The sequence below is a fragment of the Aulonocara stuartgranti genome (genome assembly GCF_965226115.1).
Source record: "Aulonocara stuartgranti genome assembly, chromosome: 3".
Classification (NCBI taxonomy): Eukaryota; Metazoa; Chordata; class Actinopteri; order Cichliformes; family Cichlidae; genus Aulonocara; species Aulonocara stuartgranti.
In genome coordinates this window covers 35,381,221-35,398,021 of record NC_138941.1, presented here as the reverse complement: position 1 = coordinate 35,398,021, position 16,801 = coordinate 35,381,221, and the positions used below count along the sequence as shown (strand labels likewise).

The 16,801-nt window shown below is 41.6% G+C and overlaps 1 protein-coding gene across 1 annotated transcript; it reads right to left on the bottom strand.

Annotated features, from left to right (window-relative positions):
- Positions 1–2,417: 2,417 nt before the first annotated feature.
- Positions 2,418–4,249, bottom strand: LOC309703382 (fatty acid-binding protein, intestinal-like). Its single transcript, XM_082528167.1, has 4 exons — positions 3,954–4,249; positions 3,452–3,624; positions 3,054–3,161; positions 2,418–2,967 (listed from the first exon to the last, which is right to left on the bottom strand). Exons 1-4 carry the CDS (start codon positions 4,018–4,020, stop codon positions 2,917–2,919), a joined length of 399 nt encoding a protein of 132 aa, XP_082384293.1. The 5' UTR covers positions 4,021–4,249; the 3' UTR covers positions 2,418–2,916.
- Positions 4,250–16,801: the final 12,552 nt, after the last annotated feature.

Sequence of the window (16,801 nt, the reverse complement as noted above, 5' to 3'; positions counted from 1 at the left end):
TCCTATCCATTGCATGGAAGTCTTGTATCAGGCTAATCAGTGATGGAGATGCATCCCATAATGTTGCTGATTTAAACGTCAAAAACATAAAATGAGTGTGGACTGCACATCTTGACAGAGAAAAGAAGCCCTGGCGGCCCACTTTTTCCCTGCACTGAAATCTGTTCAGCCCTCCAGCATCTGACAGGTCTCCGGGGACTTTCCTCCCTAAGGAGGGTTCAGCGGAAAACTGGTGTTCAAAGCAGCCCAGCCCCTGCCAGATTAGCCTTGTTCGTGGAGGGCTTTTACCTCTGTGAAAAAGGGTGCCACTCAGGACTCAGTGGGAAGTTGCCATCGATCGATATTAGACTCTTTCTTTCTCAGTCTATCATTGTAGAGCCAATAAGACTTTAACACTTTATTGGTTTTACTTTATTTGGACTTATGGTTTATATCTAAAGACATCACCTACCACGTCCATACAAACCTCAGAACTATACAGTACAGAGTCCTGAGACCATGATGATGTACTGTTGGTATTATGTTTTGGCTTTTCATATACTTCATTCAGCCCAATAAAACATTTATTGCTTTGCTTTGCAATGCAAATAATACGGAGCCCCGCAGGGGACATGGGAGAAAAAAAAATTAAGACGGACTTTTGCGAGATCTCGCAAAACTAACTCGGGATCTCGCAAAACTTTTGCAAGATTTCGCAAAAGTTTCATACAATATCCGAAAACATCAGAGCACTTTTGCAAATATGTGATATCTTGTAAACCGAGCAGATATCTGACGTTTACACAACTGCATTCACGCCTCAAAATATCTTAAAAATGTATTTTGTGACCCAGAAAGAGTAATATTACAACTAAGTAGCTGCCGCCATTTGCGAGATCTCGCAAAACTTTTGCGAGATCCCGCAAAATTCCGTCTTAATTTTTTATTTCTCCCATGTCCCCTGTGGGGCTCCGTAAAATAAAGCTATTGTAACTCATAGGAGTTCTTCTTTTTAAGCATGTAACATCTGATGACTCCCTGTTCAAAAGCAGTTTAGTTTCTATACTTATCGGGTCTCAAAACAAGAGTTTGGGTTTCAGTAGGATAATTATTAGCCAAGATGCCCATGTAAGGAAATCTGTGTCATGTTGATGCCTGCTCTGCCAAAGACTGGAAAACTCAAGCACTTTGAGCAGTGTGAAGTTCTAAATACTGGAAACCTGTTGCTTAATTTTGCTTAAATTGCACATGATGAACATCACAAAAGTTAAACTACGCAGGCGTGAAGACTTACCGAACCTGTCCATCAGGCACTGTCTCTGCAGAGTGCAAAAGTCCTGAGCCACCATTTGTTATATTTTACTATGAAAATGGGAATGGGTGCTGAGATTTATAGAAACAAAAACAGAGTTTGTACTTTGTCAAGCTTTCTTGTAATTTCTTTAAGTTATCTTGAGGAATATCTTCAGGCATCTTGAAGGACATTCAAAGCGCTTCTTTGGATGTTGGCTGCCTTGTGCAGCACACTCTGTAAAATGATCCCACACTGCTTCAATGTTCAGGTCCAGGCTCTGGGGAGGCCAATGCATGACTGAAAGTGTGTCGTTGTGTTTTTCTTTCTAGGTTTGCATTTACTTCTTTAGGAGTGTGTTTAGGATCATCGTCATACTGTAAAATGGAGCAGTTACCAATGAGCTTTCCAAACTGTATAGTGGTTCAAAATCTCATGATACTTTTCATCTTCTGTAAACAGTTTTTTTTAGGCTTGCCACTTTTTTTGCTTTTTTTATACCCCTCTTGTTCAATACTGCGCACATGCCGAGAATGATCAAATAATTATCTTTGCCATTTCTTGTGTTTTTGTACAAATAATGAAAAAACCCATAAAAAACATTTTTATCTAGCATTTTCTGAAGCTGGCAGGTCCTAGAATTCGTATTGTGCTGCTGTATCTACAGCAGTAAAATTAAAGGAGGCACGGGTTTCCCTCTTGTGGTCAGACAGCCTCATTACATACATGCTCTTACTCTTTACACCCTTCGTGGCTAAAAACAGCCATGAGCTTTTTGTCCCTGAATGAAAATCATTGTTCACTTTCTAGAAAACCACCATGTGATGAACCATTAGTTCTCCACATAGCACATAAGGGCCGCCACATGACAGCAGAAGGTCACACTCCAATCATGCGCTATAAGAGTGACTGGAAAGCAGTCTGAAATGGTAACGTGGTATTTCACTTAAATCCCTGATGAAGAACTTTTGATGCTCGTAAAAAATGATATCGTAGAGGCATGAGCTTTGTGCTTGTGTCATGGAAGCAATATGACTAAGATTATAGACTTTTATCACATCTGTTAAGACAATCTTGACTGATTATATTTATCGGACTTAATTCACATGCAATTCAGTCATTTAATAACACCAACACTAAACTCAAGTGACATAATAAACATGCTTTATTGTAGAGGACAATCTGATACATGAGAACCATTAGTGCAATTTGATTTTTTCCCCCTGTTTGAACACACACAATAACATTTCATGTATTTCATGTTGCTGTGGAGCTTTACCTGAAAACAGCCATTACTGTGGATAACCTACACCATACCAATGAATGAGTCCTGTGAAATTTGTTGAAACTATGATGTGCGGAAAATCCCGAACCCCTCCAAGACAAATAAAACTAAACCCATTTGAATGTTTAGCTACTGCTACAGATAGATATCCACTGCCAGGATGCTGTTTAGTGTTTGTTTTCTCCTTTCACAGGAAAAGGGATGCAAATTTAACTGCGCTGTGTGACCATTTCAGTGTTTCATGAACATGGTGACCATAATTCTTCTTGTAAAATAAGCTAAATGCCAACAATAACTTCAGATACAGTTCACTGGGCTGTGTGATTTATATAAAAATAAAATTTGAACTTCAATATCCAGGTTACTGCTTCTTGAAAATCCTCTTGGCATCCACCCCTTCATAGTTGTAGCTCTGCAAAGACAAAAAGTGTCAATGGTTTGTGGAGACGTTTATTTATTGGGACTGAATTCGGGATCGACACCTTTGGACCTACTGACCTGCACGAGCTCTCCGCCCACCAGAGTTCTAGTAGTGGTCAGGAGCTTGTTGTTGTCTTTCCTGGTGAATTTGCCTTTCATCATGTCCCCCTCCATCTCCCATGCACCCTGGTTAAAAATATACAGTCAAAGCACTCTTTAACACTCTCCCTTACTGTTTTACATTTGCATAAAAGCGACTTTTAATTCACCGCAGAGTGAATTATTCACTGGAAACTGTTCCTTTGCTTTTAACTGCAGCTGGTTTCCACTATTTCCATTAGCAGAGAATCCATCATTCTTAAAAACAAGCCAGATTTGCCTAAAACAAACCATTTCTGGTTGCCTTTGTGCAATTATGGAACAGCACCTTGACCAAGTGCCTGTGCTTCAGTAATGTTTCTCTTTAGCGCACTCACTGAGACTTCAGTGCCATCAGCCAGGGTGTAGTCGAACGGAACGCCCAGAGTGAAGTCAACCTCTTTGGTGCGTAAAGTGCTGGACTCTTTGACGTGAAACTTGTCCCCGTTCTGCTCGATGGTGATCTTCAGGTTGTCGTGCTCTGCCACCTTGCGTTTCACAAGATTAACACCTTGTAAAACACAAAAAAGCATAGAAATATGAAACTGGATTGTTGAATGAATAGTTATTGGTCATTAACCCCTTGAGGTGATTTTATAGCCACATGATAGTGATTAGTGTTATAATCAGTCCTAAGATGAATGCTGTTACAACAACTACATTAAAACCTAACATCTCACTGCTCTGTGCAGCACCTGCACAACCATACTGAACTCTATGGAAACACAGTTACACACATTATCCTCATAAATTCACACGGCCAGGCTCAGAAAAAACAGAGTTTAAGTGCATGGCTTGACAGTGAGCTAAACACTGTCAAGTGCTCTCACACACACTCACCCATTTGCTCCATGAACTTGACATAGTTCTCACTGCGGTCGATCTTCCAGGTTCCATTAAAGGACATGGCTGCAGGCTCGTCGGGTTGAAGGCAGCTGATGATGAAGCGCTACAGCAGACCGTGAGATTGTGATTCCCCAAAGGCCTCAATTTATACACATCCACCCCTCCTTGAGCTGGCATGGAAGATGCTGTTCTTTATCTCACTGATTATCTGTCTGCTGATGTGGCCATTTAAAGACGGTGTCAAATGTAGGCCGATAGCTGCATGACCTCAAGGATACGCTGATAAATGACAGGAGGGCAACTCCCCTCTGCGAATCTGGCACAGTTAAACACTGTTGCACTGTTCTGCAGGGGGAAAAGAAAGGAGGGAGTTGTTTGAATGGGTGCCCCTTTCTACTGCTCAATCTTTTCATTGTCACACAGTTTGTGCCTAGCATGAAAATGATGGTCCATTTAACAATGCATCCTTAGTGTGGCCTCATAGAGGACCCCAAACTTTCTATTTAGGACAGTTTGAGGACAATGTTAGTGTCAGCAAAGTTTCAGAACTGTAAAACTTTATTAACTTTATTTATATTTTCAAACAACATTAGGTTTATGAGTATTAAAAAAACCAAAACTTGCATAGGCATGCATGCAATCCACCAGAATGAGTTTTTGTCACTGTTAAGTATTGTTGACTAAAAATATAATCCGTCTGTTTTAGGTCTCCATCAACTGACTTGTGGGATAACATTAAAAACAAACTGGATGTATGTTTTTATGAGCTTTAGAGATGAAAATAATGTTACCTTTACCAAAAGTGTTTCCAAAACTATCACCATCTGTAGCCCCACAACCCTGTCAGATGGACCCAAGCCCAAAAACCACCTCACAAGACTTCTCGAGGTAAAATGTGTTCATTTAAACATATTTTAAGCTTTATTTAGACTTTTTATTTTTATGTTTTTACCATTCATTGTTGTTTCATGTTCACCTTTAACAGTTTAGCTTGCATTGTTTCAATTGTTCGTCCAAAACTGCTAGCTAAACGTGTAACTGCTAGCCATAGCATTAGCGAAACAAATCAAGCTTTCATCAGTAATGTTTAGCTAATAAGTTAAATGGTTTACCTAGAATAATTATCAAACACGTTCTGTTGTCTTAGCACTCTCTCGTTTGTCTATTTCCTGCATTTTATCCGTTACCCTTGCTTAACTTTTAACATTTTTTCATCCAACCTGTTCAGAGTTGCTACAGATCTTTATGTTACTTGTTTTCAGTCACTTGTGATAGTTTTATTGTATGGCATCTGCCTAATGTGAACGTACCTGCTGCAGTAAACTACATGTGTGTTTTATGGCTGGTGACTGTAGTTTTAAACTGTAGTTTAGTTTTTACTGTACATGTGAGGCTGTCACAAGTCCCCAGTCTGCTAGGGGAGACCAAGTTAGTTTCTAAATGATTTTTTTGACAACATGAATAACCGACATAACTTACTCCACCAAGAAAACATTTTCATGCAATAAATATTATGAAAAATGATAAATATGAATGGATTTTCAAACATAATAGCACTGTTAGCACAATGTTTAAGATGCATTCTTAGGGAGAGCAGACGAGAGCAGACGAGATAGAGGACAAAACACTGCGGGTATTGTCCTTAATTGTCATTAAGCTTGTGTCCATGGACAATGGGGCACTATAGCTGCATTCTTGAGCGGTAAAGCTGCACTCGGAGCTGCACAGCTCACTACATGAATACTGAATACTCTCTGTATACCTCTAGAGTTCCTCTCAGTCACCAAGAGATGCCACTTCCATTTAACAATGAAGCGGGTAAATCCAAACCGAAAGACACAGATGATGAAATAACACAGATCATATTTTAGATCTTGTTCACCAGTCAGTGTCAGTATCAGTGACATTTCCATATTCACTGCACACTCCTTGGCCCAAAATACAGCTGGGGTTGAAGCTACAGGATTCACATAAAAATGTGAGCAGTAGCAGCTGCAAAGGCCAAATGTTAGCGGTATGTGCGTCAGCTCAAAAACTCCTCACACTTTAAGCCCTGCTCGCTGCTGTTGTGTTTAATTGTGGTAATAATCTACCAACTGCGGTGCCAGTGTTGTAAATTTGCTGCTAAATTGTAATTTACAACAAAGCATGTATATATAATCCTAGTAATTTATATTTTACAAGGCACTCATTAGCACTAGCTTTGTTAACTTTGACAAAGCTACCTTTTGTCCCTGTTTCAAGTCTTTATTTGGCCTAACTGGCTGCTATAGTTTCATAACATGAACAGCAATTAAATAGTTTTGCAATTTATCTTACTAACCTCCAAATATTACTAAGAGGTAATTACAGCATTGTTACTTGATTACTTCCACACCACCTTTACTGCAGTCAATAAAAGACAGTTTGTACTTTGACTTTTGATTGTAATGACCTGATACGATGCCTCTGGTAAATTGAAGTGATAACTAGTGAGAATGTGACAGATAACAAATTTTTCTTTCCAACTTGTAATGCATTCAGTGTTTAATGATCTTTCTGTGAAGATATCTCTGCATCTACTGTGTGAGTTTGTACTATCACTCCTTTATAAAATTAGTAAAAGGGTATTGTATTCCATTCTTTTTTAAATATATATATTTTGGTCATGATTTTTCATAATGATTTTCCTCAGTTATTCTTAATAATCCTACATCATACTAGTAGATGAATATAATAACACCTCAGTGTGTGTGCGTGTGCGTGTGTGTGTGTGTGTGTGTGTGTGTGTGTGTATGTGTTCTTATCAGATTTGATTCACAGTGCTGGGACAAAAAAAACTCTTTATTTTGATTGGTGTCAGTGCATCTATGACATCATCTTGGTCATTATCAAGAGAAAAAAATTAAAATTTTGGGGGTTTTTACAAAAACATCAAGGTTTTTTCATTTATATTTTTCTTATTAGTGCTTAAGAGTTCGGGGTCACTTTTTAAAGTGCAGCACATAAATTGATTAGAATGGTGATTTGTGATGATTTATTAGGCTTTAAACAGGAGGCATGAACTTTGGAACCAGTTGCTGAACTCTGGCCTCTGTAAGTAGATAGCAGTGCAATAGGGTAAGCCTAAATGTACTCATCTGCCACTTTGTTAGGTACAACTGTTCACTCAATCTGTTCAGCCAGTCATACGGCATCAACTTCACTGGACATATAGATGTCAAGGTCAAGGTCAAGGTAGGTCAAGGTAACTTTATTTATACCCAAAGGCAAGGTAAATTTGCTTTACAGAAAAATGACAGCATTTGGCATCCCTTTAAAAACACAAACAAAAAGATGTGGTAAAGATGACCTGCTGAAGGTAAAACTGAGCATCTGTATGGGGAAGAAAGTGATTTAAGTGACTCTGAAAGTGCCTGATGGGTTGGTCTAAGTATTCAGTATCTGCTGATCTACTGGGTAAAAATGCCTCGTTGATGTCAGAGCTCAGAGGAGAAAGGCCAGGCTGCTTTGAGCTGATAAGAAGGCAAAACTAAACTAAATAACTGCTCATTATAACCAAGGTATGCAACTCTGAAAACACACTAAAGCAGCAGAAAACCTTCCTGTCAGCTATGGGCAGGAAACCAAGGTTTAGAAATGCTCGACAAAAGTGGACAATGCAAGACTGGACAACATCTGATGAGTCGCAATTTTTCATGCGTGTAAAATTTGGTGCAAGATGAAAGCATGGATCCATCCTGCCTTGTATCAACAAGGTGGTGTAATGTGTGGGGGATAATTACTTGCCACACTTTGAGCTGCTTAGTATCAACTGAGCATTATTTAAACACCACAGCTTTCCTAAATATTGTTGTCGGCCATGTCCATCCCTTTATAACCACAGTGCACTCTTCTTCTGATTACACCATGTCATCTTAAACTGGATTCTTGAACATAATGAGTTCACAATCCAATAAAGCGCCTTTGGGTTGTGGAGGAACAGGAGATCCTCATCATGGATGTGCGGCCAACAAGTCCGCAGCAACTGTGTGATGCTATCATGTCAACATGAACCAAACTCTCTGAGAATGTGCCATGAAGAGTTAATACATTTCTGAAGGATAAAGATGGTGTCCAACCCAGTACTATAGCAAGGTGCACCTGATTCAGTAAAGGACTAGATGTTACAATCCCTGAAATTCCATTGCTTTAAATGGCGAAAATCTCGAGGGATGGCTGTTATGAGGCAGCCCAGAAACTTTACCAGTGGTGCACATTGTTGTGTGCCTCAACTTTCGGTCTTTTACTTGAGCTAATCTGCCATTTTTTTCCTTGGTTAAGTTTAGGGATTAGAGATCTGATCTAGATTATCATATTCAAATTTGGGACACATCGTCAGTAGTGGACCTTGGATTCACCGGGTGTTTCGGCCATTATCACTAGAAACCCTCATCCAAGGAGGCCCTGCCAGGGTTGATCAGGCCCTGGAGAGTTATTTTTTTTGTACAGTTTATTTTCTTTGATCTATTCACTGCAACTGAGAAATAATATTTACCTCTTTAACATTTATGGAGCCTCACTTCTTCAAAGGGATTGAAAAGGTGATAGAGACAAGTAAGACAAAGGGGACAAGTGAGGAGAGAACAGAGAGGAGAACTGGAAGGGGGGCACTTAATCTGGCTTCCCACACCTCCCCGCCGGATCGGGCTGTACAAAGCTGTTTGCTCGATGTAAATTGATTTATTGGCAGACATGTACAGATAAAGAAATTTTTTTAGTAAAAAGGGAGGAAGAGAAAAACCTAGAAATGATACTATGTATATGTTGAAAATGTTACAATTTTACTAGAAAATGTATTTAGTTTTATTTAGAGGTGAAATGTTTTTTTGCTGGAACGTCGGATTTTAGTTCCCTGCCCTCATGCTTGCCTTTAAGGATCAAACTTGATGGACTTGCCGCCGGTGCGTCGAGCTACCTGGGGGGCTCTTCAACTGGTGGGGGAGGTCGTCACATCTTGCAGGAGCTTTCCTCTCTTCAGGAACTCTCTGCAGGAGGGGGAGATACAGGAGAGGTGGAGGAAGATCTCAGCCTGGGCGTCTATTGTCTTATGTAGTCTGGAAGATGAATGGATGGTGGGGTGGGTGCAGTTTTCTCTGTGGTGGGGTTGGGTGGACTGTCCCGGGCTCTGTGGGGCCGGGCGGCGCTGCTGCACTGGGCCCCGGTCTGGATGGGCCTGGGCCCCCTTTCCCTGGCGGGTCGCGGAGTATGGCGGTGCCTACTGGGGTCAGCGGGGGAGCTGGCCCCAGGGAGGGGTCACTTCCCCCTCCCTTCCTTCCCTCCCCATCTCCAGCTGCCTCCCTCTTCCCGCTCCACCACAACCACCCACACATGCAGGGCCTTGGAGTAGGGGTGTGTCACCAGGGTGCAGACGAGGCTAGCTCCATGCCCTCCTGGGTTTTAAATGCACCTTAGAACACACATGCATCAACACTACAATGAGCGGGTGGAGGGAGGTTTGGAGTCTTCTCTCACCCCCATTCTCTGCGGCCTGCTGGAGCGGGGGGGCTAGGAGGAGGAGTTGGCCGTCCGACTGCGGTCTGGAGTGTGGGGCCGCCCTGCTGCTGTGGAGTTGGGGCGGTCTGCCTCCCCCCACACACACCGCAGGGAAAAGGGTAACACCACCTGGGTCTGGGTGCAGTTCCCCCCTCCAGGGGCAAGGGTACCTAGACCCGGTTCGTAGAGTACGCTTGGGGAGTGTGATCGTGTGTACAGCGTCTCTTTATGTCTGTCTCCACGTTGGTTGAGTGTGGAGTGAGTGCATATGAGAGCATGAGGGTGGGAATGGATGTTTGTGTCTGTGTGTGCCTGTATGTCTGTGTCTATATGTCAGGTTGGGTATCAGACGCCACCTCTCTGGGGACATCTCAGGCCCTCCAAGGTTTGGAGGCCTATGTCCCCCCACCACCACTTCCCCTGCCAGTGGCGGATTCCCTCAGACATCGGTGCGTTGGCGGTTCTTTGTGTCCGGGGATGGGCGTCCAGGTACACACCGGCTCACTCCTTGGTGGCTGCTTGTTGGGGCCTGAAGCCTGGGGCTCGCTCGGGCCACTTCGGAGGTGGGGTGCCCCCGGCCTCTCGGCCTGGGGCTCGGTCACTCAGGCACAGCTGGCGGCTGGCGGAGCTCACGGGTGCGTCACTGCAACCTCCCCTGGCTTCTGCTCCGCGGCTGCTGAGTGAGCCCTCATCTGGGACTCTCCTCAGCTCTTTCCGGGACAGTGGCGCGGCTGCCCCTCTGTTGGTCTTCCTTGGTCTCTTGTGTTCTGGGGGCCTCTGGATGTCTGGAGTTTTGATCTCCTCCACACCTGCTTCATGCCCTGGAGGACGGGGCAGTGGCCCCCCCACACCCTCTAGCAGATCATTACATGTAGGAAGCTTTTAAAAAAAACAAGCGCGTCCATGCTCACAGGTGTACACACGGGTGATCACACCCACAAACTACACCCTTTTTGGCTCCTACCTCAAAGCACACTGTGTTCTGTTGATCTTATGTGCTGCACAATAATGTTTAATATTTAGTATTTACTGTCATATTCCCATATATCATTGTGATGTTGTTTATTCTATTACTCTTGTTCTCTTCTGCTGGTTTTCTTTTTTCTTTCTCAGCAGGTGATCCAGGTGATTGATATATGCATTTTTTTCCTGCCCTTTCTGTTGGTTTTTGTTTTTTGCCCTTCTCCCCCGTCCCTCTTCTCAGCTGTTTCTCTTTCCCTCTTTCTTTCTCCCCTTCTTTCCCCCAGTCAAATCTGTCCCGTATTCAGCAAGTGAAAATAAAATAAACAATAAAAGGTGAATCAAATGGACCATTACGGCAAGGCTGGGATGGTCAATTTGGTAAAGTAAATCCGTTGGGTATCTTTCTTCGCCTTTAGACAATAATTCTGATGGCAAAAGAGCCAAACGGGACAGGCAAAAGGAAAAAAAAAAGAAAAAGAAAAAAAGATCAAACTTGATAAGAAAGATCTGTGATGCAGTGCTCCATCTAGTGGACCACTGATAGAGCTGCTGTGTCACTTTACTGTAGGCAGACTGCTCACGCCGAGACTGATCAACAAGTCAAATGCGCTTCTAAACATTTCTGAAGTTGCTCTTTCAGACTGAATTTCAAAATAAAAAACTAATAATTGGCATTTTTTTAGTCTGTAGATGTCAGGTTTGCATATTTACAGAGCAGTCCCATAAGAAATAGTTTCTCCATTAATTATAACACCAGGTAAATGTTAAATTTCAGTCAGGTTTGGCTGGCATTTCGCCTGAGCTGTTGAAAGCCAACCACTGCTGTGCCAAATCTCCTGATGTCTGCATACATAGTGTAAGCACAATCCCTGGCCTAAAAATATACCCAGAACCTCTGGAGAGTAACTGAAAGTCAATATTATTGAGGCTTAGCAATGAGGCAATATTTGAATTTCAAATGAGTCTCAGACAGTAGAGAAAGGAAGCATTCAGTCACACAGACAGGAGTGCACACAGATGATGAAAAAGCGGGCACGTGACCCAGCGCTGTCAAATAGCCAGCGCATTATGCGTAAAGAGAAACACTGTTTCTGTGAGAGGAAATGGGATAATTGATCCAAATTAGGAGAGAGTGACCTAAAGCGAGGGCCAGTGAAAGGCAGAACGTAAGCAGTGTTAATACGTCTCCAGGTCCATACAACGCTGTGACAGGAGCGAATGAATTTAAATTCAGCACCACCTCTTGAAGACACTTAATTTTTATGGTTTCCCAGTTATTTCAGTGTTTTAGTGCATCTTAAATCAGACCTATAATCAAATCAAAGTCCTCAAAATCACGAAACAAAATTGTAATCTTAATTGCTGGCTGTCTTCTCAGTGCATCCCCTATCCAACGCTTCACCCTTCCATATTTATTTTCCCTCGCTGACGGTGCGTTCCAACTCTGAGTGAGGGATTACACGCACGGCTTGGCCTACATCCTACAGCCTCTGCTGAGACTAGTGCTGCCACCCACCACAGGACTTCGGCTGCTCCGGGGGGCTACCAGCATGGCTGGGGTGTGGGTTCGCAAATGATCCAGGACGAGGCGCCATGCAGTGCCACCCTTTAAGCAGGCTCCTTAAAGAAAAGACCTCCGATAGGCTTGTAAAGAGTGCACATGTTGACACCAGCTGGATGACAGAGTTGCATAACTTAAACACACACACACACACACACGCATTAGCTGCAACATGTGTATTCTGTTATACACAGTTATTTTCTGTCAGTCTCCTTTTGAACGTGAGCTGACTGCTGGTACACGGGCCAACCAGTTCATTCTTTCAAAAATTTAAACGTTCTCTATGAAATGTAAGTTTTTTAGGTCAAATTAGAATATGTGATGAAATCTTTCAAGGAATTTTACACATTCAGTCAACAAGCAACAAAAAACAAGAATAACCCATTATCATTTATTCGTTTTAGTTTCAAATGAGAGAAAAAACAAAATCAGATATCGAGTGAGTTGCAACATCTAAATGAACAAGCAGGTTGGGATAGGGGGTCAGTGGTTAGCACGGTCGACTCACAGAAAAAAGGTTCTGGGTTTGAACCCACTGACCTTTCTCTATGGAGTTTACATATCTGTGTGTGTGGGTTACCTCAGGGTGCTCTCTGACTTCCTCCCACAGACCAAAAACGTGCATGCTGTGTGACTGTGAGAGTGTGTGGTTGTCTGTCTCTCTGTGTTGGCCCCGTATTCCATCCTACGTCAACCCCCTCCCTCGTTACGACGTTAAACTGGAGGAACAGAAGAAAGCGAATCGCTGGAACAGATGAAATAACCTTTAATTTGTTGCTGATGAAAACAAGAAAAAAGAAAGTAACACAAAAACTATGATGAAATATATTGCCACTTTCGCCAACGAATAAAAATGAGATGAAAATGTTCTGCAGAGATGAGATCCAATCAGAAGTCATCTCCATGTGCAGTAAAGTTGATCTGCCCCCGAGACACGGTACATAATGTCAAAATGTCAACGCTTGGAAGCAAGAGAAAAGCAGCCATATGGACACGTTTCACATTTTATGTCAATAAATAAGACACTTTATTAACCACGTGGAGCAACTCTCACCAGTAAAAACAAGACAAACTTTTACTCTAGTCAATGAACCAACTTTAGAAATAGTTCGCTACAATCTCATGATATTTATAATCCGGGGCAGTAGTATGAGAAGACCTAGCGCCGGGTTTTGAATTAGCATATCGCAGAAATCGTCCGCAATGGTTCTTTGTTGTACACGACTGAATTCGCCATTGCAGCCAGGTCTCCATGACACTACATTCATTAGTCATACTGATAAGGATCTCAATCAGCATCTGTGTACGTTTGTTTAATCACAATAACAAGGAAGGAGGCCAAGTTCTGCAGCTGCACTTTGGAATTATTTTTAGAGATGATCTCTAAAGGGCCCCAAAATGAGCAAAATAAAATGCCAAAATCCATAAAAATCCATGCAGCTGATCAAATAAACTTTAGATTCAAATTCTAATTCAAAAGACAGGGGTAGGTGAACACCGCTGGAAATCAACATGAAGCTTTACAGCTATTTTTTCTCCATTACTTCCTGTACAGGATGCCTGAAGCCTCGGCTAATTAATAGTGAGTTCAATATAATAAGAAGTGTAAGAGCAGCAAAAATAAAGTGTAAGATTTTTCAGTATGAGGGTTGCAGATAAGTACAGGGAGTGCAGAATTATTAGGCAAATGAGTGTTTTGTCCACATCATCCTCTTCATGCATGTTGTCTTACTCCAAGCTGTATAGGCTCGAAAGCCTACTACCAATTAAGCATATTAGGTGATGTGCATCTCTGTAATGAGAAGGGGTGTGGTCTAATGACATCAACACCCTATATCAGGTGTGCATAATTATTAGGCAACGTCCTTTCCTTTGGCAAAATGGGTCAAAAGAAGGACTTGACAGGCTCAGAAAAGTCAAAAATAGTGAGATATCTTGCAGAGGGATGCAGCAGTCTCAAAATTGCAAAGCTTCTGAAGCGTGATCATCGAACAATCAAGCGTTTCATTCAAAATAGTCAACAGGGTCGCAAGAAGCGTGTGGAAAAACCAAGGCGCAAAATAACTGCCCATGAACTGAGAAAAGTCAAGCGTGCAGCTGCCAAGATGCCACTTGCCACCAGTTTGGCCATATTTCAGAGCTGCAACATCACTGGAGTGCCCAAAAGCACAAGGTGTGCAATACTCAGAGACATGGCCAAGGTAAGAAAGGCTGAAAGACGACCACCACTGAACAAGACACACAAGCTGAAACGTCAAGACTGGGCCAAGAAATATCTCAAGACTGGTTTTTCTAAGGTTTTATGGACTGATGAAATGAGAGTGAGTCTTGATGGGCCAGATGGACGGGCCCGTGGCTGGATTGGTAAAGGGCAGAGAGCTCCAGTCCGACTCAGACGCCAGCAAGGTGGAGGTGGAGTACTGGTTTGGGCTGGTATCATCAAAGATGAGCTTGTGGGGCCTTTTCGGGTTGAGGATGGAGTCAAGCTCAACTCCCAGTCCTACTGCCAGTTTCTGGAAGACCACAGCAAATTCAAAAGTGTTAAATGTTTTGGTGTTAGTAGTCTTCTTGCAAAATTAGAGTTAATTTTACTCTAAGCAGAGTCACATTCTTTTAATGTAACTCTGAGGTGTAAAATGATAGTAGTTAAAATCGAGTGTTAAAAATGAGTGTTTCGCTGTCAAATCTGGAGGTGTTACAATGGAAACATTAACTCTTGACCTCTTAACTCTGAACTCCTAGAGGGGCTATGATACCAATAGAGTAAATTCACAGACTCCGCCCCCAGCACGGCTCCAATCGAAGCTGAAGTGAAGCCGTTTCAGAACATTTTGCTCTACATATTTGAGTTGTTTGCCATGCTTGGTAAGTCATTTTTTCAAAGATTGTTTCAATTATTATTATTATTAGCTTTTACTTCTGTGGCTCTTTGGAGTTGAGACAAAGCTGTGTGAAAGGCATTAGCCATGTTGCTCGCTGATAGCATAATATTCTGTTTTAGCTAGCTGAAAGGTATTGTTTGCGGGCAAATACCACAGCCTTGAAAAAAAGCTTGCATGTGAATTTTCAGTCAAACTTTTGGTCAAATACACCTAAAACAATGTCTAGAATGTGAAATGTTGGTATAATGGTGCTACTTGAAGCCTGAAAACGATCGCCCATAAAAAAAAATAAAAAATAAAAACGAGCAAACAGCAGTAGCAGACGTCCTGACTCGATTCTACGTTAGCATAGATCCCTCCAGAGTTTTGTGCACACGGTTTAGGTAAAAATGAAAAAGGTTGAGGTTTTACATTTAGTTCAGTATTACCTGTTGCCTGTGTATTTGTCTTTTGGGAAAATACTTTACACAAGTAATGGCTCAAAGAGGATTCCTTTTTTTTTTTTTTTTTTTTTTACTGTGCTGCAATTGTTTACTGGATTATTTGTGCCATTTAATTAATGTCAACTAATTTTTATTCAATCTCCGCACAGGATATGCTTGTGAAGATGGAATATGGGGGAGAGCAGAAGTGCGCTGAAGTTCCACAAAGGGATGAATGAAGGACCTGCATATTGTATTGAAGAAATAAGTGATGAGAACGCTGTTATTTGCATTTACCATGTCAGACCTTTTGATAAACAAAATTCTAATGAAAGTGAGAACATGTACACTGTTACATCTTTCAGAAAATGTTTTGAAATTGTGGTGCACAGTTCAGAATAAATGTTTTTCAAAAACCATTGCGTCTTTTTAGTAAATGTTTATTTCCAAAAATTTCTAGAAGTTCAGAACAGTAAAATTCCCGCTTTTTAGAATGAATTGGAAGATAACTCTTACGTAGTTAAACTAAAATACTCTTTGAGAGTTAATATATAAACTCTTAACACAAAGTGTTAAATTATCAACTCCAGACAGATTTGGTGTTTAACACTAAATCAGAGTTAACGTACCAACTCTCCAAAAAGAGTTAAATTAACACTCTCTGGTGTGGACCCATATAGACACTTTAATAGTGTTGAAATCAAATCCGACAGTGTTAATTTGGACATGCTGGATTTGCTGTGCACCTTCTTCAAGCAGTGGTACAGGAAGAAGTCTGCATCCTTCAAGAAAAACATGGTTTTCATGCAGGACAATGCTCCATCACACGCGTCCAAGTACTCCACAGCGTGGCTGGCAAGAAAGGGTAGAAAAGAAGAAAAACTAATGACATGGCCTCCTTGTTCACCTGATCTGAACCCCATTGAGAACCTGTGGTCCATCATCAAATGTGAGATTTACAAGGAGGGAAAACAGTACACCTCTCTGAACAGTGTCTGGGAGGCTGTGGTTGCTGCTGCACGCAATGTTGATGGTGAACAGATCAAAACACTGACAGAATCCATGGATGGCAGGCTTTTGAGTGTCCTTGCAAAGAAAGGTGGCTGTATTGGTCGCTGATTTGTTTTTGTTTTGTTTTTGAATGTCAGAAATGTATATTTGTGAATGTGGAGATGTTATATTGGTTTCACTGGTAAAAATAAATAATTGAAATGGGTATATATTTGTTTTTTGTTAAGTTGCCTAATAATTATGCACAGTAATAGTCACCTGCACACACAGATATCCCCCTAAAATAGCTAAAACTAAAAACTACTTCCAAAAACATTCAGCTTTGATATTAATGAGTTTTTTGGGTTCATTGAGAACATGGTTGTTGTTCAATAATAAAATTATTCCTCAAAAATACAACTTGCCTAATAATCCTGCACTCCCTGTACAGTAAACACTGCTGGTTATTGGATATCTCTGTGGGGGAGGACTAACTGACCTTATTATATA

Excerpts from the sequence above, each read along its gene's own strand:
- LOC309703382 (XM_082528167.1), bottom strand. The coding sequence starts at position 4,020 with ATGTCCTTTAATGGAACCTGGAAGATCGACCGCAGTGAGAACTATGTC. Across the intron at positions 3,625-3,953 it reads CAAGTTCATGGAGCAAATGG|GTGTTAATCTTGTGAAACGC; the intron begins GTGAGTGTGTGT and ends GTGTTTTACAAG. Across the intron at positions 2,968-3,053 it reads TGGGCGGAGAGCTCGTGCAG|AGCTACAACTATGAAGGGGT; the intron begins GTCAGTAGGTCC and ends TTGTCTTTGCAG.